The 21,515-nt window shown below is 43.4% G+C and overlaps 1 protein-coding gene across 1 annotated transcript in view; it reads left to right on the top strand.

Moving 5' to 3' along the window:
- The first annotated feature begins 15,358 nt into the window (after positions 1-15,358).
- Ust (uronyl 2-sulfotransferase) overlaps positions 15,359-21,515 on the top strand; it is a 285,177-nt gene continuing 279,020 nt past the window's right edge. Inside the window, exon 1 of the mRNA XM_013354990.2 lies at positions 15,359-16,074. Within this exon, the coding sequence (XP_013210444.2) occupies positions 15,822-16,074 (253 nt within the window). The 5' untranslated portion in view covers positions 15,359-15,821. The remainder of the gene's footprint in view (positions 16,075-21,515) is intronic.

The raw sequence follows: 21,515 nt of genomic DNA, 5'->3' as shown, positions 1-21,515 counted from the left end.
AACTTCCCCTCAGTTTCCTACCTACTCTGTTGAGGCACAAAAGTAGCACTAAGGAGCCAGCAAAATGACTCTGTGGGTAAAAGCACTTGCCACAGAGCCTGATGGCCTGGTCTGCTCCTCAATTTGTGATCTCTCTCTCTCTCTCTCTCTCTCTCTCTCTTTCTCATTAAATGCAAAAAAAAGAAACTTACTACCATTAAATGAGTTCATGTTCAAATTATGTGACATTCTCAAATCATTCTATGATTCTAAATGCCGTGTTTGTAGGAAGATTCCTTATCAAGAGTAACTTTGCAAGGACTGTAGTAATTTTCTGAGCAAGAATGACCTTTTAGTGTGATAGCCTGCTTTTGGCTATTATAACAATACCCAAGCTAGCCAATTCACAAAGAGAAATGATTTATTTTGCCACATAATTTTGAAGATCCTAGCCCTAATCAATGGGTCATATTATGGTTAGGTCTGTGGTAAAGGCACATGCCATGGTGGGAGCATGTGGTAGACACCAAGCCTCTCACCCTGTAACCAGGCAGTGAAAGAGGAAGAGTAAGGGCTTCCACAGTGATCTAAAAACCTACCACCAACTGTACGATTTGTTAACCTGCAGGAATGCTTCCTGTGGAGCTTCAGCAGCTGACTTCTGGGAGGCGTTCCGAGTCTGGACTGTAGCACACGGTGGTTGAAATAGGGCAAAACAAAGTGCAATGGGAGAGAGACGCTAGAATTCCTTGCAGTCCAAGGGAATGGCTCTTAATTTTGAGGAGTATAGCAGAACGCCAATGTGATAATCCTAAAGACTATGACAGCTTACATATTACTCTTGCTGTTATTATTTGAAGAGCTGGATATGAAGGTGAAGGTGGCATTCCAGGTGAACTATCCTGGCTATAGATGATGGTGTCTGGGACTTGAATAACAATGATGGATATGATGTGACATTTTCTGGCTTGATAGGGTGTGTGCTGTGTATACAGTAGCTAGAAAGATTACAGGGTGATAAGTCTTCATGTCTAACCAACTGTATCTTATGTCTTTGTCTCATTTCTCCTCTTTTTAAAGATTTATTTTTAACATTGACTCTCTCTCTCTCTCTCTCTCTCTTTCTGTGTGTGTGTGTGTACACAATATACAAAAGTCCAACCTAATGTAAAACATTTAAAACTAGTAGTTGCTTTTTAAAAGTAGATTCAATAATCTACCTTTTTATCTTACCATATCTATATCCTCCCTTTTTCTTTCCAGAGTAGATTCAATAAACTGCCCTTTTAATCTATCATAACTGTTACATCCATAATCCATTGAACAACCAAAATCTACCCACCCTACCTCTTGGGAATGTGGGCATTGTATACTTAAATTTACTACCTGGGTAATGAGATCTTTATGGAATCCTGAAAAAAAAATTGGGTTAATTTTCAAGTCTTGGGAGAGGTAGCTGTATCATATTTTTGTCCAGTCTATACATAATTGGAAAGTGCAGGGCTTATCTCAAGTCCTGGCTAGAGTAGTCTGTTAGGCTGGCTCATCTCAAATAGGCACCTTGAAATTGTTCTGAGCAGTTTGCAATCCAAAACTGATCTTTAAGTGCTGCTATTGGCTGAAGAGCATCATATGAACCAGGTGGAATTGTTGTGGGTGCCCATCTTCTACCTGGAGACTTCAAAGATTACTGTAGAAAAATTTATTGTTCACTATGGAAAACTTAAACATTATATCAAAATGGAAAGTTTGAATTTCAATAGACATATATTCAAAGAAAGGTACCATAGAGATGAAAATAGCTAATGGGAGAAGTAGAATTTTTGAAAACAGAGTTTTAATAATAATCTTAGTCCCAATTTTTTTTCTGTACCACACCAGGTGGCCCTCCTGATATGAGACAGAAACTCTGAGTTTTTCTTTTAACAACATGCTTGTATTTAAAGAAGAATATAGCTATAGTCTTGGAAACCAAGACTTGGAAACCAAGTTTTTTTTTAAAGTTAGTTGGTACTACCATTATATTAAGAAGTAAGGATATATATATATATATCTCACCAATTATGAAAAATCTGATTATATAATCTGATTTTTCATAATTGGTGATTTTTTTATGGTTAGCTGTCTTTTATTCTTTAGGTGTCTAGATGTCCTAGGTCTTTTGATTTCTCAAAGATGAATATTTTCTATTTTGTTCCAAAGACAAGAACAGAACCCTTCCCCAACCCTTTTGTCTCCTTTGTGGATGAGCTATCAATTCTCTTTATCAAGAGGTTTCTCCTTTTTAAACCGAATCTTGATTCATTTTGATGGTATCCATAGCTTCTCTTCTCCTGTGGAAACAAGAGAGAAATTCCTTCCCCAACATAGCATATCCCTGGTTTTCATTCTGATGTCGACACATCCTCAAAGTACACCAGCTGATTTAATTTAGAAGTTTTTTCTATTTTCCAATGTCTCTCTGCAGCTGTTGTTCCTTTTCTATTAGCATTAAGAAAATTCAGGGTTAATAAAGCATTATGCAACCTATTTCAGGGGAACTTTATCATCCCTTTATTTTTGTTAAACATATCGTGTATAGTTTGGCTTCATCTTTCTATAACTGCCTCACCTGTAGAATTGTCTGGTATAACTGTTTTATATGCTTTATATTATAATAGCAAAACCCTTTATCAATTTCTTAGAGACATATGCTGGAGCATTGTCTGCCTTTATTTGTGCAGGTATACCCATGATGGCCATAACTTCTAGTAAATGTGTGATGACCATATTAGCCTTTCCCTAACTCAAAGCAGTTGCCCATTGAAAACCTGAATAGGTATCAATGGTATGGTGTACATATTTTAATTTTCGAAATTCTAAAAAATGGAACACATCTATCTGCCAGATTTCTTTGAGTACCTTTTAGGTTACTTCCTGCAGGTGGTGGTATTTGGTTGTATAAAGAATAAGTAGGACACCTCCTTATAATCTCCTTGACTTGTTGCCATGTAATAGAAAAGTCCTTTTTCAAACCATTGCTATTGGCATGTTATTTTTTATGAAATTCTGAGGTTATCATCACATTTTCAATCAATAATTGTTCAATTTTTTCTTTACATTGTGCTAGCAGACTTGACACACCCATATGGAATCAGGTATGGGTTATGTACATGAGATGATGTCTATTCTTGATTATATCTTGTACCTGAATAAAGAATAAAGTCAGTTCTGTATCATCTGGTATAAATTTGGTAGTTTCAATATACAAAACAAATCTTTCTGCATATTGTTAATCAGTAACTATGTTGAGAGGATTTTTTTTAAATTCCTTAGTAACATGAGAATAGTAAATAATTCTGACCTTTGAACAGAATTATAAGGGCTTTGTTCTACTTTACTTAAATTTTCTGATTTGTAACCTGCCTTTCCTAATTTATTTGCATTAGTTTAGAATGTAAGGGCTTCAGTTATTGGTATGTTCCATACATTGTGAGGGAGGATCCAATTAGTTCTCTTTATAAGTCAAATTCTCTTAATTTTGGGATAGTTGTTGCTAATCTCTCCCCAAAAAAATTAGTAAAAGCTCTTTGCCAGGGTTCACTGTCTTCCCATAATCTGCTATTTTCATCATTAGTAAAAGGTACTATAATTTCTGCTGGGTCTATTCCTGCTAATTGAATAAGTCTCAATTTTCCTTTTATAATTAAGTCAGAGACTGTTTCAAAATAAGATTATAAGTTTTAGTCTGCTTATATGATAAAAATATCCATTCTAAGATAATATCTTCTCTCTGCACTAAAATTCCTGTAGGAGAAGTTTTGGAGTGTAGTATGATCAGATTGCACTTAAGATTCAGATCTACATGATCCACATGTGCCTTCTGAAATTTCTCTTCAATCTAAGTCAATTCTCTCTCAGCTTCAGTTGATAATTCCCTGGGACTAAGCACTTGTCACCATCTAAGGTTTTGTTTAAATTAATCATTTGATCAGGTATTATCCCAATAGTGGGCCACTGATTGACAAAGTATTCTAGTAATCTTTGAAAGTCATTAAGAGTCTGTAATTGATCTCTCCTAATTTGTACCATTTGTGGTTTGATTTTTGTAAACCTGTTTTATAACCTAAGTAATTAATAGAATCTCCCTTTTGTATTTTTTTCAGGAGCAATTTGTAATTCCCAATGAGGAAAAATTTCCTTTATTTCTTTAAACATAAAAGTATCTACATTTGAATCAGATAACAAAATGTCATCCATGTAATGATAAACTATAGATTTAGCAAATTGCTTATGTATCATTTCCAATGGCTGGCTTAGAAAATATTGGCACAGGGTGAGGCTATTTAACATCCTCAGTGAGAGAATATTTCATTGATATCTTTTAGCACACTTTGAATTATTGTAAGTAAACTCTGTGAAGGCAAATTTTTCTGTTTTTTTTTTTTCTTGTAAAGGTATAGTGAAGAAGCAATCTTTTAAATCAATAACTATTAGACACCATCTTTTAGGCAGTAGAGAAGGCAAAGGAATGCCAGACTGTAGAGAGTCCATTGGCTGAATCACCTTATTATCAATTCTTAAATCTGTTACTATTCTCTGTAGGAGGAGACTCTTCATTCATTTTTCTGGCCACTCAGACCTGAAATAATTACACAGAAACTACATTAATTACAGCACTGCTTGGCCTGTTAGCTTGTGAATAATTTTAGTTAGCTCTTACATCTTAAATTAACCCATTTCCATTATTTTGTGTGTAGCCACAAAACTGTGACTTACCAGGTAAACTTCCAGCATCTATCTCCTTCAGCAACTACATGGCATCTTTCTGACTCTGCCTTCTTTTTTCCTCTATCTCTGTTTGGAATTCCTGCCTTGCTCTATTCTGCCTTGCCAGAACCCTATTCAGCTTCTTTATTCATTAACCAACTAAAGCAACACATATGCAGAGGACTTCTCACACCATTATTCTCCATTTTCCAGATTTCTTTTTAACAACAAATACAAAATTCCAAGGGCTGGTTGATTCTTCAATATGGTGAGCATCTAGATTGTTCAAAGTTTGAAGTTTCTCTTTTACTAAAGACCATTGCTTAACCCATATAGGTTTCTTAGTTAGCCATTTTAAAGGTAGGTCCATTGGTACCTCTGAGCGTTTGCCAGGTGTTGTTTTGTGGTTTTGTACAGCCTAAATGGTCAGTGTCTATTTTTTATAGTATCTTATTATAGTCATCCTTCCCAGAATCATGAGTTGGTTTATGGTCTATTTCTGAGACTGCAGGAATGTTTATCTGGGTATTCCATTGTTGTAACAGAGCATGACCCCATAGATTCACTGCTACATTAGCCACATATGGCTTCAACCTTCCTCTCTCTCCTTCTGGCCCTATGCCTTCAACCTACTATCTGATAGGAGTAGATGGCCCAGATAATTGAACATTTCAGAGGACCTCTGTTGAAGTTTTCAATGAGTTCTACATCCAGAACAGCCTTACGACTGCTGGTTGAGATGACCAAGCCTCACAGAATATTCCAGTCAGAACTTGACCATAATCCTAAATTTTCTTTAGATTCCCATAAGATTATCAGTGATTCCAATCAGCAGGAAGTATCCTAAAAAACTATGCCCATATTCCCCAAAAATGGATTATGGATGATTATCTTTGTTTAGAGTATTGGTTATAAGTTGTTATGGATAGTGGTCAGGAGAAAAAAAAATGAACAAAGGAGAATAGATTCAGAGTTCTTGTTTTGGAAAAAAGAGGAAGAATGTTGTAGGACAGTGGTCTTGTACAATGTACTACACACACACATACACACACACCACACACACACCACACCACACCACACACACCAAATATAGTAAGAATGTTTTTAACTGCATCTCATCTTTGCCAACACAAGTGTGTTATTGCACCTCATACTAAGGGGAGTACATTTTGCAGTATACTCAAGGTGCTTGCTCATGATCGCAGTGCACTCAGGATACTTGGCAATGATAATTTTTTGGTCACCAAATAAGTTCTGGATCAAGACAAGTATTTCTTCCGCTTCCTAAGACACCCATTCTTCTTAGAGAGCTGTCATTTGTCAGCTTGGTGCCCTTGGGTTATTTCTTAGATCGCCTTCCCTCAAGCACCATATAGAAGAGCAGCTAACTGTCTGCAGCTCACTTTCCAGGTCAGTCTCATCCTGGGTCAGACAAAAGCTCTGTGAGCCAGGGAGCGCGAGTCTTAGCATATATTCTTGACAGAAATGAAACCCCGAGTGTAAAGAGGAGGAATAGCTGGCTTTAGGCCAAAAGGCTACTAATTTGCAGAGGCTGAAGATTATATTTCAAGCTGTTATCTCTTCCTAAGTTTTCTATTAGGGTGACCTTGACGATCTTGACTAGGACTCTTGATGAGAGGGCTTTCTCTCATCTTCACAGTTCGGTATTTGGCTGGTCTTCAAAAAGTGATTTCAAAGTTCTTTGCAAAGCACGAGCCATATTTTTCTCTTAAGAGGACAGGGAGGTATGTGACATGCCCATTGAACAAGGACTAATGACGCTGTTAGGAAGGAAAGAGAGAGGACACTACCTCTCTATTGATTGCAGCTCACATACATTAACACCAGACGGTGTCCTCTGCAGTGGGAAGAGGGCTCGCTCCATGTTCCAACTTGGCAGGGTCCTTGGGATGAGGAATTGAGGCAACTCTGTAGGTACAAGGCTTGCTAAGATGCGGCTGGAAATAACAGAGCACAACTGGTAACTATTTGGTTCTTTGAAGTGGTTTATGCCAAGGGTCTGTTTCATTTGCCAAAAATAGAAGCAATACCGAGACAGTTTCCTACAAAGCCTTTTAAGTAGTTGAGATAACATCACACTGGTTAGTTTCAGAGACCAAATGTGAAGTGTGAATGTTGCCATTTCTTTTTTAAAAGCTGTTTTATGTACGTACATACGTACGTACGTGTGTGTGTGTGTGTGTGTGTGTGTGTGTAAAGTATATACGTATCCATATCCATGTGTACCATAATGAATACATGTGTCATGGCAAGCATATGAAGGTCAGAGAACAACCTCAGTCTCTTCCCCTCCTACATTGCTTGAGACAAGATTTCTTGATCTCCTCTGAGATGCTAGGCTACCTGACCTGTGAACTTCCAGGGCACCTCCCGTGTCTACCCTCTATGTCCTTAGAGGGATGCTGGGATACTAAATGGATTCTACCACATTTAGCTTTATACAGGTTGTAGGGATTTGAACTCAGGTCTTTACGCTTGCATGCCAAGACCTTTACTCACTGAGCTTCTCTCTCCCTCCCCACTCCCAAGGCTTATTTGTTTGTAGTGGTACTGTGAACTGCACCAAGGACTTTGTGATGGTTTTGTCAACTTGATAGAGTCTGAAATCGCCTAGAATATGGATCTCAGGGGATTATCTTGATTACATTAATAAATGTAAGAAGACTCAATTGTGGGCTGGTTCATCCCACGAGTGTGTGATCCTGGATCGGATACCATGGAGCCGATACGAGCATGCAAGCATCCATCCCCATCTGTTTCCTGGTTGTGAAAGCGATGTGACCAGATGTTTCAAACCCCTGCTGCCGCTGCTGCCTTGGCTTCCCTGTCACGAACTGTAAAATAAGCCCCTTTCTCCATAAGCTGCTCGTATCAGCTCCATGGTAGAGTGTTTTACCATATCTGCGGTAAAAACAAAAGACAAAACTTAAAGCAGCCTTCCCTTGTGCATTCCAGCTAAGTCTGGGGGACTGAGCAGTATCCCCGGTCTAAAGAACGATGTTTAAAAGTCCTCTGGGAAACTGTAAAGGGGCTGGGAGTGGGGTGGAGGTGGGGGCAGAAACTGAGAACCTGAGAGAGACTATTTCCAATGTGTTCTTCCCTCATCCCCCACCCCAACCCAAAGCAACTTTCCAGTTGCTTCCTACTGTGGTTTGGGTGTGTTCTATTCCCTCCAAGTTTGTGTTTTCCTTTGGTTACTATAGCGCTGGTGTTGGGAGGTGGGCCTCTAATAGCTAGCTAGTTGACTAAGCGGCACAGCAGTGGTATCTTTCTCTTGGGAGTGAGCCTCATTCTCCAGGGACTCGGCTAGTTAACTAGTAGTTAACTAGTAGACTAGGTAACTAGGTTAGTTACCACAAGAGGAGGCCCTCTCTTTCCTTGCATTTTTCTCCTCTGTTCTATCAAAGCCTTGGTCTGCTGATCAAATAGCTCACCTACTCTGTCCATTAGCATTGCCATGTAATTGTTCTGGCTCTCTTTCTGAAAAAAATCAAATTAGTCTTCAGAGTGTGAGGGAACGTTTCATTCAAGGAGCTGCCAACGCTGAAAGAACTGCAGAAACAAAAAGCCACAGGCCCATGATGAAATTAATGTTTGAACAATTTCCTTAAATGCCTTTCCTGGCATGTGGTTTTGTTTATTTCTTTTTTTCTTTTCCTCTGCCATTCTTTTGTTAATACCAACAAGGAAACCACTTCTGGTTTCTGGAGTCTGAAATGGAAGAACGAGAAAAAGGAAAAAAATTAAGTTTGTGATACCTGCTAGATTTTGCTGTCACACTCTGGGTCTCAGCCCTGGACATGGCATTCTAAAACCCACTGGGTCATTTGTAGTCACCCGTGGGCTGAATGTTTGTGTTGCTCCCTATTCCTATGTTGGGAGCCTGTGATCACGCGATAGAATGTGAGGATGAGGCCTTGGAGAGATGATTAAGCTATAAGATTAAGGCCTTCAGGACTGGGGTTCATGCACTTGCGAGATAGACCAAAGTCCCTCCCCTCTCCATGGTGTGGGAACAGAACTTAGGAACACAGTTCTTCACGAGGTGCAGAATCTGCCACGGCTTCATCTTCACTTCTATGCTGCACAGGCGGGGGGGGGGGTGAATGTTTATTTTAGTCACCTGAATGTGGCATTTTAACTATAACAACCAAAAATAAGATAGGAGTATTCCCATCACAATGGGGTTTGTCTGCATTTAGAACTGATGGGAGATTCTTTAGGAACCCTGACAAATGGTTGGATTTCCCTAGTGCCAACTGGCCAGAGGTTAGAAGTAGCCTGGTAGATGTGATGTGGTCTTTCAGTATGTCTTGGGCAAGTAAATACCCCCAAATAAAGAAGTCCCTAACCTTCGAGGTGAAGGTTACTCAGATTCAGTGGTCACTTCATGATGGCTGAGGAGATTTTGATCAGATGTGTCTAAACTAGAAGCCACACCAGTAACAATCGGAGAGTAAATGCAGTTTCCCTGCTGTGGACTTTAAGGCAGGAGTCAGCAGGATATCGGTGAGACCCTGCTGGTGAGCCACACAGCACCCTCTCCTGCCTCGGTGAGGTACTTCCACCTTTGCCTGAAAGGAGCTGCCTTGGGTGGCAACAGGAGATATCCCTGTGTGGAGCTTACAGATGAGTCTGACAGAATAGTAAGCCCAACAGGGTTCAGCTGGAAGCTGCAGAGCTACATGAATTCCTGGCCTTCTGTTTCTCTGCTCAGGAGGGAGTGGAGTCTGGAAACAGCCAGTTTCAGGAAAACATTCTTGGGGTTAAAACTAATACCAGCGTTGGAAAGAGCAGCACTCACTTAGATTAATGTTTGAGAAACTGCATCCAATTACTGTATTTTCATGCTCTTTAGGCAAGTCACCAGAGTCAATCAAATCACCAATCCAATAATGGCCAAAACATCTTCGTGACAAATGAATATATTGGAATTCGTTTCTGTACCCAGCTGCATGAAAAGCACCAGGCATATTTCATGGCAGGCCAGTAACACCACTGAACGTGAGATGCATCCGGTCAAAGAATGACTCCACGAATTACTAGAAATGGTCTTTCGAGACCTCCCATGGGATCCCACTTCCAGGGCTTTTCTTGACCCTGGTGGTCGGATATCTTCCTTCCTCTGTGCTCTGTGAACCAGTAAGATCAGCCTAGTAGTCATTCAAGGAGACCTTGGCTGCAGCTTCAGAGCAACAGCACCCCTGGGCTGAAAAGATTGCTTACACAGTTCCTTTCTTTACACACTACTTAGCTGGGTGAGGCGGCACACCTGGAGATTGAGGCGGGAGAATCACACTGTGGCCCCAGAAGTCAAGGCCAGCCTAGGCCACACATACTGGAATTCTATCTAAGAGAGGCTCTCATGTGTCCCAGAGTGATAGGTTGAATGAGAGGTGTCCTTGCAGGCTCATGTATTTGAATACTTTGTTCCCAGCCTGGGATTGTTTGGGAAGGATTAGGAGATGTGGCTTTGTTGGATGAGGTGGATCCCTGGGGGTAGGCTTGCAGGTTTCAAAAGCCCAAGTCATTCCCAGTTAGTGTTCTCTGCTCATACTTGGGGATCATGATGTGAGCTTCCACCTACTACTCCAGCCCTGTGCTTACCTGTCTCCTGCCATGCTCCTCACCATGATGGTCATGGACTTTAACCCCCTGAAACTGTAAGCCCCAAATAAGCTCCTTCCTGCTCTATGTTACCTTGGTCATTGTGTCTAATCATACAATAGAAAAGTAATTGAGACACCCAGGCTGGCTTCTTCCTGTGTTCCTGAGGATGGCCTTGAACTCCTGATCCCTGCTGTCTCTGTCCTCACAAATGCTGAGATTATAGGCATGCAGCCACATCTACACTCCAGTTGAAAGTAAGTATTCTCAGGCCAGGCAGTGGTGGCGCACGCCTTTAATCCCAGCATTTGGGAGGCAGAGGTAGGCGGATCTCTGAAAGTTCGAGGCCAGCCTGGTCTACAAGAGCTAGCTCCAGAACAGCCAGGGCTTCACTGAGAAACCTTGTCTTGAAAAACCAAGAAAAATAATTAAGCATTCTCATACCTAACAATCATTTCTATTCACAAACACTGAAAGCTCCTAAGATGATTTTTAAAATTGAAAAATTATACTATTGTAGACAAATTAAATACTGGTTATCTCTAGAAACCTGAATGACTTTAGTATTTTCAGTGCATGATAAGAACGCAGCATTTAATTGTCTCGTACCTTGTATTATTGTCAAGTTTCACGTGACAGTTTTGTCTTCCTGGGAAACGTGGGGCTTCAAGGCTGCACGGCTTCTCTCACTCTTCTCTGTTTGGCAGAGTCAAGGCCACTTTCCAGCAGTAATTATTTCTGCACAACACAATTTAAAGCACTAAATTGATTTTATATTTGCAAATTAAGTCTAATAAAGATCTTTTGGAAGTAAAGTAATATGCAGGATGACTCATTTCAGAACTTTCCGAGAACGCTAGCAAAGCAAAGCCAGCTAAACAACCCACCAAAACTAGTACAAGACTTTGTGTTGCCCAGAAAGCAAAAACTTTGGTCCAAACAATTTTCACCATTACAGACAGTTTTGAGCTGCCCTGTGGGTGCTGGGAATTGAACCAGGGTCTTCTGGAAGAGCAGCCAGGGCTCTTAACCGCTGAACCATCCCTCCAGCCAGACAGTTTTTATTTTTAAAAGTAAATTTGCAAATGAATTGATCAGGAGTCTAGACCAATGAAACCAAGAGTTTTAATGAAAATTCACTGTAGGAGAAAAAACAGATCTGCTCTAGGATCTATCTTAGAGCTAGGCAGATAGACAACCCTGCGTCGTAACAACTGGTCCTGTACTGTTGAGAATTAAACCATGGCAGCGCATATGACAGCTCTTTAAGTGTGTGATTTCTTTCTGAAAATATCTAAGTCATGTCGGCCTTGGTGATGTGAATATTATTTTCTCTGTAGCATTTATTTGTAGAAAATAGAATTAGGACTTCTGCTAAATTCTTGTTGTATTAGTTTGTTTCCTGGTGCTGCAGGAAACATCCAAGGGTGGATACTTCATAAAGTATGCACTATGTTATTAAGGTGAAGATATATTTATTAAGATAAACATTTGAATTTTTTAGAAAAGGTGTGTTCATGGAGCTTTGAAGAACAAAGTCTTATCCAAACACTTAGGTTTTCACAAACCATTTTTTTTTCTGATGTGAGGATTTTTTTTATCTCATGTTACTTGTAAGGGTTTTTCTTACTTTGTTTATTGTCTTGTTTTGTTTCAAGACAGGGCTTCTCTGTTTAGCCCTGGTTGTCCTGGAACTAGCTCTACATGTAGACCAGGCTGGCCTCAAATTCAGATATCTGCTTTCCTCTACATCCTGAGTTCTGGGATTAAAGGTGTGCACCACCACCACCTGACTTCTTTGAGTTTTTTTAAAGATGGCCAGACTGTTGGTACTTAAAAAAAAAGAGAGAACTATTTTGTTCTTGTCATAGTTTGTTCTTCATACCCTTCCCATTGCTGTGTGTGTGTGAGGTGTGTAGATTCTTATGTGTGCACAGCTGTGATGTGTGTACAGACATCTGGAGGCCAGGGGACAACCTGTGTTGTTCTTCAGGTGCTGTTTACCGTTGTGTGTCTTCCTTCCTTCCTTCCTTCCTTCCTTCCTTCCTTCCTTCCTTCCTCCCTTCCTTTCTTTCTCTAATATTTTCCTTTGTTTTGTTTTTGAGACAGGATCTCTACCTGATCTGGAACTCATCAAGTAGGCTAGGCTGACTGCCAGTGAACCCCAGAGACCTACCTGTCTCCACCTCCCCAGCAACGGGATTCCAAATACCCACTACCGGGTCCATCGTTCATTACGTGGGATCTGGGGACTGAACTCAGGTCCTCATGCTTGCAAGGCAGGCACTTTACTGACTAAGCCATCTTCCCAGCTCTCCACTATTGGTTTCTGTGCCAGGCTTTATCCCTTTCATACTGGAAAGTGAACTCAGGGCATGGTGAGCATGCCAGACATGGGCTCTACCACTGAACTACTTGCTGCCCTTCCCTTACTGTTTTTTGTATGTTTGTTTGTTTCTAATTTCTACATTTATTTATTTTCTCAGATGTGTGTTTTCCTCCTTCCTGCTCATCAGATTCCTTACAGCAAGCTGGCTCTAGAAAACCAGGGTGGAATCCCACACAGAGAATCTTAGACACATTGAAGGTTCAGATCATGGCACCAGGCTCCGCTCCAGAATCGCTTTGTCAGAGGAGGTCTCTTAAACATTATGAAGATTGCTTGGCACCTCCCATCTTCTGGGCCATCTTTATCAACTCAGAAATTATTAATTGGGAGTCTATTCTGGGTTGCTCATTGTACTGATGAAAGTAATTCACACTAATGAGCCATGACTCATGGGCTGAATTCTCTACGGGGCACTCACGTTTCCAAAGCGTGCACACTAACCCAGATAAACCTCCCATTCACGGAGTAAAGGTGAAGTCAACCGTTAACGCTCTGGTTGGGAGTTCCTAAGACAAAGGGCCTCTTTTCTACTCGGTGTCCCAAACAGTTCTAGACCTTAGAAAGTGGCCAGGACAATGTAAGAGAGAGACAATCTATGCACATGTGGCAGTGACCCTCTGAGAGTGCAGCTGTGTGTGTGTGTGTGTGTGGTCCTGCCCACCTCATAACGCTCTAACTCAGTGGTTCTCCACCTTCCTCATGCTGTGATGACCTCCAGCCATAAAATTGTTTTCATTGCTACTTCATAATTGTCATTTTGCTCCTGTTATGAATAGTGATGTGAAAACCTTTTTTTCTGATGGTCTTAGGCAACCCCTGTGGAAAGGTCATATGACCCCAAAGAGGTCTCGACCCACAGGTTGAGAACTAGTGCTCTAGCTGGTGGTGGTTTGTACCACCTTCACCTATGTTCTAGATCGTGAAGTTCATATTCAGGTCACGGGATCCCAGGTCATCCATATTTGTTCAGTGTGTGTATACATATACACATATTTATATACGCACATATATGTGTATGTGTAATGTATATGTGTGTATATATATGCATGTATATGTATGTACACACACACACACACACACACACACACACACACACACACACACACACACTGTTCTTTCATTGTGAGTTCTTCCCAGGATCCCATTCCTCAATTTTTCATGGAACATTCTCGGAATGCACAACCCTTTAAAGGTTTTCAGGACAGTAGTTCTCACCCTCCCCCCAGCCCCTGATTACTGGAATATTTAGAATGAGTTGGGAACGAAAGAGGAGAGGCATCAGAAACGTGGTCTAACCTAAATGGTCTGTTTTGGAATCCCAGGCAACCCACGGAGAAAGCCCTATCTGGCCTGGGCCACCTTGCATCTCTGGCTTATTCGGAGACCTACCAGCTTATGCCTCTGAACGTCAGTTTTGTTGCCAACTCGACACACCTTGGAAAAGGAAAACATCCTTGAGGAATTACCTCCAACAGACTGGCCTGTGGGGATGGATGGGGAATCCTGCCTTGGTTGCTAGAAGGGCCAGGCTATTGCGGGCTGAATGAACCATCCCTGAAAAGGTGGCCCTAGGAAAAGAAGCTGAAGGAGAGCCGGCAAGTTGCATGCCGCCTTGGTTTCTGCTTCAGTTCCTGACTCTAGATTCCACCGCTTCCCTTCCATAACAGACCATAATGGGTAAGCCAAACAAATCCTATTCTCTTCATGCTACTTTGGGGAATGATATTCATCACGGCAACAGAAAAACAAACCAGGACTCTGGAGACGTAATGTAACTCCCAGGCTATGTCACTTCTGCTTCTGACGATTAAAACAAAGCAAAAAAACGATTTCGTGGTGTGCCCGATAGAGCAGCTCTGTCAACTATCAGGGGCTGCATCAGAGATCGGTGTCAGAAAAGCTCCGCTGGCTCTTTCCGTTCCGGAAACTTCTCAGCGGTGGAAAGAGAGACAGGAGTGAAACAGGTATGTGAGGGGACAGAGCTCCCCCATTTCATATCTGCTAGAAGGACTTTCTCGAATCGATTGTGTGTATCCTTGTTCTCAGTGGAGTGCTAGTAGCATTAGTAGGACCAAGAAAAAAAAAAAACACCCTCCGATTCTCAGCCACGGAGTGCAGGAGCTGCGTCTGGCCCTGCAAGACATGTTTAATTATAACTCCTACCGCTTGCTCTTTTACCGTCCGAGCTAGGTCTTGAAGAACCTATATCCCAGTACCCTTTATCAGCCTTTGGTAGACGGGTCGCTTGAGATATAGAAAGAAAACAAGTTTCCAAAGTGCGAAGACAGACGTAGTCAAATATAGTCAAATTCTTCAGCACGCACTGTTTATGAGAGGGAAGTCAGCGAGCCCCAAGAGGTCGCTGGTGGCGCAGGAACCGAGACCAGATTGTAGAGAATGGAGGAAGGAAAAAAAAACCACACACACCCAGAAACTTTCTTCCTTGTTGCTGATCCTCGGCCCCCTCCTCCCTCCCTGCCCGCCCCAGCAGAAGCCGTAATGTGACACCAGGCAGAGCAAGGAGCCCCGGAGTGGAGAAGGAGGAGAGGGCCGGGGAGGGAGGAGAGCCGGTCGCCTTGCGCCGGGGAGAAAGGGGAGGAGAGGAGAGGAGGGAAGCCCCTGTCAAGGAGGTGGAGCAAGAGGGTGGTGTCCGCCTCCCGATCCTCCCTGCCTTGAGCTAGCCGAGCCTGAGTCGGGACCAAACACGCCGCCCGAGACCCACACAAAGCCCGGGGGTCCACGCTGGCGCTCGTGGCGAGCCGTGAGCGAGCCCGGAGCACAGCTGGACCCGGGGCGCGGGACTGGTAGCGGGACGCGCGACCAGGCGCGGGCTGCTATCTCCACACCCACACCGGGGCCCGGGACGTCTCGGGCCCTTTGGGGCCGCAGCGGGCGACGGGGACCAAGATGGGAAGAGTGCCCTGAGCCCGGCAACTTCGGCCCCTCCCCGCCCCCACCCGGCTGCCCTCGGCGCGTCCCTCTCCATGTGCAGCCGGCCGGCCAGGCGCTCCGGCTGGCGGCGGATGGGTGACCTCTTCCTGGCCCGGGCGGGCTGTGCGAGGCGGTGGAGCCGGCGATGAAGAAGAAGCAGCAACAGCAGCATCCCGGCGGCGGCGAGGATCCCTGGCCCCATGGGGCCCCTGTGGGGGGCGCCCCTCCGTGCCTGGGTGGCTGCAAGCGCCGGATCCCGCTGCTGCCTTTCTTACGCTTCTCCCTCCGGGATTACGGTTTCTGCATGGCCACCCTGCTGGTCTTCTGCCTAGGCTCCCTCTTCTACCAGCTCAGCGGAGGACCCCCTCGCTTCCTGCTCGACCTGCGGCAGTATTTGGGTAAGGAAGGGCGGAGTCGTACCAACAAAGTTGGGGACCCGGGGAAAGAGTGATAGGCAAAGAACATCTCAAGCTGTCACAGCCACCACGGTCCCCGAGGTTCCCTAGGTGCGATGCCAGTGAGCATCCCTGCTAGTGGCAGCTGGAAGCGCCTGCTTCCTTCTGCGCGTCCGACTGTCCGCAGCTGCATGGGGCGCCAAGCAGATACTCCGAGGCCGGGACACCACGTACCTGTCCTCCCTCACCACTCTAACTGGGGCAGTATGTTTGTGAGTGTGTGTGTATGCTCTGGCCTGGCTGTGCGGAGATAGTCCTCTCTCTGATTATGGTTAACGACTTTCAATCCAGTCCTGTCTGGCGTTCTGACTTGTGTGGTTTGGTTTAGCCCTGCTTTCCAGTCACTTCTAGAAATTCTATCCAGTGGGTCTCCCTTTTGTGGGTTAGCTCAGATGGCTCCACTCTGTCCCTGGGCTGGTTTGTTCCTTGGCAGCACCTGCGCACCCTGCGGACTGCAGCGAGAGGGCGGGAGGAATTGGGGAGGCATTGGGGTTGTATGGTAGGTGCCAGTCAGCGGCCTCGCCTCCACTGACTTGTCGAACTTCCGCTCTCTGTGTGTGTCTCAAGTCAGAACTTTTTTTTTTTTTCTTTTTGGTTTGTGGCTAAGGAAAAGGCTGGAACCCAAGAAAACAGAGATTTCAGTGAGGTGTGACCTTGCTGCTTTCTCATCCGGGCTTCTGAGTGCCAGGGCAGGACCAACACTCACTGGGGTCCCAGGGATGATGCTCGCTTGGCCAAGAGAGGACACAGATTCATTAACTTCTGTAGTCAGAAGAGGTCGTGTGGAGGTTGCTCTGAGGTGGTAACCGGGAGCAGAAGCACTGCAAACACTGGTCCCCTGCAGCCTCGGGGTCGGGTCAAGGGGAGCCTCTGTCAAAGTGCTGGAAACAGAATGGGCTAAATGACCTGCCAAACCAGAGACTTCTACATTTACTTCAAAGATCCTCTACTCACCGAAGCAACAGGTCTGGACAGCGGGCAATTTGGAAGGAAAAAACAAGAAAACCCCAGAACCACACCAACAAACGCCTTAAGGCATTTGGGAGTGTTGTAAACTGATAACCTAGTATTCAGATTTTTACAAATTAAAAATTTCATTTCAGTAAAAGTGCTGGGGGTGCGTGGTTTTTGCAAAAGCCTCAATGGAAAATTAAAGAAAAATATTGCCCTGGTCATATTGCCGAAGCACAATTCTTAGTATCTGGCTTTCTGGTTTTGGGTTAAGAGGCCCTTTTTATTGGTCAGGGTAACCTTCATTCTTTGTAAATCTGTATTTTGGAGTCTTGAGCCTTCCTTCCCGGCTCTGCTCCTGCTTCTGGTAACTTTATCTCCACTGTGAGGACCGGTCAGTGTCCGCTAGTCTGAGGAAGTGTTGAAGCTCAGGGATATTCCTCCAGAGACTCCCATAGTGTGCCACACCCACCACCAAGTTCCTTTTTAAAGTGTGAAGGCCTGGGGAATAGAGCAAAATGTGTTGTATGGGATTGGGAGGTCACTGTGTCCACTTTTTCCAGCTTGGCTTTGAACGACAGCACTCAAACTTTGTAGCTTTGGCCCTTCGTGTAATTAGGGATTTGACTCACTGTTCATCAAACCTGAACCTGGCTCCCACAGGTTGGTGGTTCTGCAAAGTGAAGGAGGAAGCTCGAGGTGGGGATGAGGAGCAAGGACATTTGGAGATAGACTCAGGAAAGTTCCGTGTGTGTGGCTCTCATCTGCTCACCCTATTTTAGAAGGCCTGGTGAAAATGGAGGCTCGGGTGGTAGAAGAGAGAACGGGCCATTTCCCTGGAGGGCTGAGTATTCTTCACTAACTGACCATTTTCTGATGGACATGGTGGGTTAGACATGTCATCTTCGTGACATGAAAATAGAATTTCCTTGCCAACTCTCTTCCTTGTCATTTTGTCACGTAGATAAAATAGTCATTTCTGGGGAAAGTGGGCTTGGGTCTTTCAAATGCTCTAAAATATATTTTGATATCCTGGATTATATCAGGTCAAGCTATCTGCAGACTTGCACCCTCTCTCTCTCCCTCTCTCTCTGTCTCTGTCTCTTTTTCTAGTATTTTAGAGTATATACATACAAAATATAATCTGTCTCTCTTTCTTTTGTATTTTAGAGTTTATCCACACAGACTATACTGTTAGTAAAAAAAAATCCTGTCTGTTTTCCTATTAACCAGTTTTAGAGGTATTTTTGTCCTTCAAATGTAAATGTGTACAAAGTCCAATATTTATAGATCAAAATAATATATTAAACATGTTCTTTACAGACTATAATTTCAATATTTGATCTACATTATACATTCCCTGTATGAGAGCTTCTTGATTATTATTGCTCAAATTAATGACTGAACCCATTTTACCAGATAGGTAGAATAATATTTAATGTGTTGAATATTCTTATGAAAAGGCAAAACGTCACAGGTATTCGTGATGAAAGTTATGAGCATTAACGGTGCCAGTCAGTGCACATGCAGATGAGAGATGAACCACATTGTTGCACTACTGGCAGCTTCTATTGTTTGTCCAAGTTTTGTATAGGAAAATTGAAGGCTATGAATTAATGGTGTTATTGGATCTAGAATGGCCACCAAAGGACAGTAGGTGAAGTGTTCCATTCATCCTTGGCTTGGTGTTATTGAAAGGGAGTGGAAGCCTTATGGGGAAGTTTGGGGGTCAGGTCATTGGGGAGGGGTGTGCCCTCCTAAAGGGCTGTTGAGCTCTGGTTCTCTTCCTCTTTGAGTGTCCAGACGTGATATGAGAGAGTCTCCTTGACTGTGTGCCCCCTCCAGGACACGCTAGGCCACCACAGGTCCAATGTAATGGGCACCGGTCAGTTATGGATAAGTAGCTCCAAATCTGAGAGCCGAAACCAGGCTTCTAAGTTGGTTCATCTCAGGTACTTGCTACAGTCACGGAAAACTGCCTAACATGGGAGGATGTACAGAAAGGGAAGCAGGACCTGCCTCCAAAGACTATGGTGCTTACTGAAAACCACTGTGGGAAGTTTGAGAGAGAAACTGCAAATTCAGGAAGGATGAGAAGGGACGTTCGCCAGCTGACTGGCTAAACCATCTTCAGATTGACACACACGCACAATTTTACTTTGCCTTTCCTGCTGCTTTTACTTTGAGTTACTTGTGAGGCCAGCAGAGAAAGTGTCGAAGCCACTGGTCAGTCCAAACTCTGCCATACTGTTTGTGTTCGTTACGTTTCTTCTGACAGATTACATGACACAAGCCACTTGAGGAAGGAGGACTTCATAGTTTCAGTCTGTTCCGGGGATGGCATGGCAGAGTATGTGGTGAGGGCTTTGCCACATGGTGAGGAACTGGAAGCAAGGCCTGGTGGTCACCCCTCAAAGGCCGGCTCCTAGTGGCTTGGATCTGCCAGCTGGGCCCCATGTCCAGGGGTTCTATAACCTCCCCAAACTGCAACATCAGCTGGAGACCAAGTGTTCAGACACGTGTGTTGTTAGGAACATCTCACATTCAAACCATAATCCCATAAATGGCGCCTGTACTGCCTCTGATAAAAAACCGGACCCTCTCTCACAGCTGGACAGTCAGAGGTGAGACCAAGGGAACTGTAGTTCTCTGTGTAGGCTACTGGTTCTGTGTGAGTCCTCCGACCTGTAGCTTCAGTATCTTGGGAATTTGTTGCATATTCATATTTTCAGGAAATTCAAAGTTCTTTCAAGACTTTCTGGATGAGCCTGGGCCTGGCCAAGCAGGCTGCGCCTAAGCAAGATCTCAGGTGATCTTGCCAGGGCCGTGGTTGGCCTGAAAACCATTGTTCTGCCACAAGCCATTGCTTTCAGAAGCCATCGAAGGTATCTGAGGGAAAGAGGAGGTGGAAGGGGAACCGATTTTATAAAGAGGTTTCAAGGTCATAACAATGGTTTTGTTTTTAATTTCAAGTGATTTAAATGCAGTTTGCTTTACGGCTTAAGGCCCATTGTTTTGGGAGGGGGGAGGTGGCAGCGGGTGGGGGAGGGCAGCTAGCCTCTGTAGTTTTTCCTGACTTTACACTTCCTGAGATTCTGAGAGACATGACATGAGGACAAAGTGGGGCACCAGAAAGCAGGGTGTGGGTAGGGAAGAGACAGGAGACGGGGTGAGCGAGGAACTGCAGTCAAAGGGTTCCCTCTTCCAGCCAGCTTGCAGAAGGACAGACTGTATTCTTCTAAAGGGGACTTCCTGCTGCCACAGACTTGAAAAGAGCAAAGAAGTTGGGAGAGGAAAATGAAGCAGCAGGGTAAAGCTCATCTAAAGCTCTCCTTAAACATGGGAGCCCAGAATTTTCCCAATTCAGTGGGCTAATATTTTTAAAAATTGCGTATACATAGATAGTTAAATATATGTTTTCATACATACATATACACACTCTATCTATCTATAATTACATATATGTTTTTATACATATGATGTGGGAAGTCCTTATGTATATGTGTTGCTTTTATTGGATAATGAATAAAGCTGTTTCTGCCAATGACTTAGCAAAGCAAAGCCAGGTGGTAAATCAAAACAGATATACAAAGAGACTCCAGGAGTCAAGGAGATGCCATGTAGCTGCCAAAGGAGACAGATGCCAGAACCTTACAGGTAAACTGGTGTGGGAGAATTGTCTGTATTCTATCAATCATGTTTTAAATAAACGCTGATTGGCCAGGCAGGAAGTATAGGTGGGTCAACCAGATAGGAAGTAGAGGTGGGGCGATGAGAACAGGAGTATTCTGGGAAAAAGGAAGCTCCCTCCGCAGTCCTGCCCAGATCACTGAAGAAGCAGGATGTGACCTGCCCCGCTGAAAAGGATACCTAGCCATGTGGCTAACATAGATAAGAATAATGGATTAATATAAGTCATAAGAGCTAATATGAAGCCTGAGCTAATGGGCCAATCAGTTTATAACTTATGGAAGCCTCTGTATGATTTTCTTTGGGACTTGCCAGCTGTGGGAACTGGGCAGGACAGAAACCCCAACAAGCAGGCCCTCATGTTACAGGTAAACCACAATCCTCATGGCAATACATAGAATAATAGAAATGGGTTAATTTAAGATGTAAAAGTTAGTTCATAAGAAGTCTAAGCCAATAGGCCAAACACTATTGTAATTAAAACAGTTTCTGTCTGATTATTTCGGGTCTGGGTGTCCAGGAGACGAATGGCTTCTGCCTACATACATACATATACTTTATCTATCTATCTATCTATCTATCTATCTATCTATCTATCTATCTTTCTTTCTTTCTTTCTTTCTTTCTTTCTTTCTTTCTTTCTTTCTATTTATCTATTATCTATCTATCTATCTATCTATCTATCTATCTACTATCTATCTATCATCTATCTATCTATCTATCTATCTATCTATCTATCTATC

This window comes from Microtus ochrogaster, unplaced genomic scaffold (assembly GCF_000317375.1).
Source record: "Microtus ochrogaster isolate Prairie Vole_2 unplaced genomic scaffold, MicOch1.0 UNK82, whole genome shotgun sequence".
NCBI lineage: Eukaryota > Metazoa > Chordata > Mammalia > Rodentia > Cricetidae > Microtus > Microtus ochrogaster.
The sequence above is the reverse complement of the archived record's forward strand: the minus strand, read 5'-3'. Positions and strand labels throughout refer to the sequence as shown.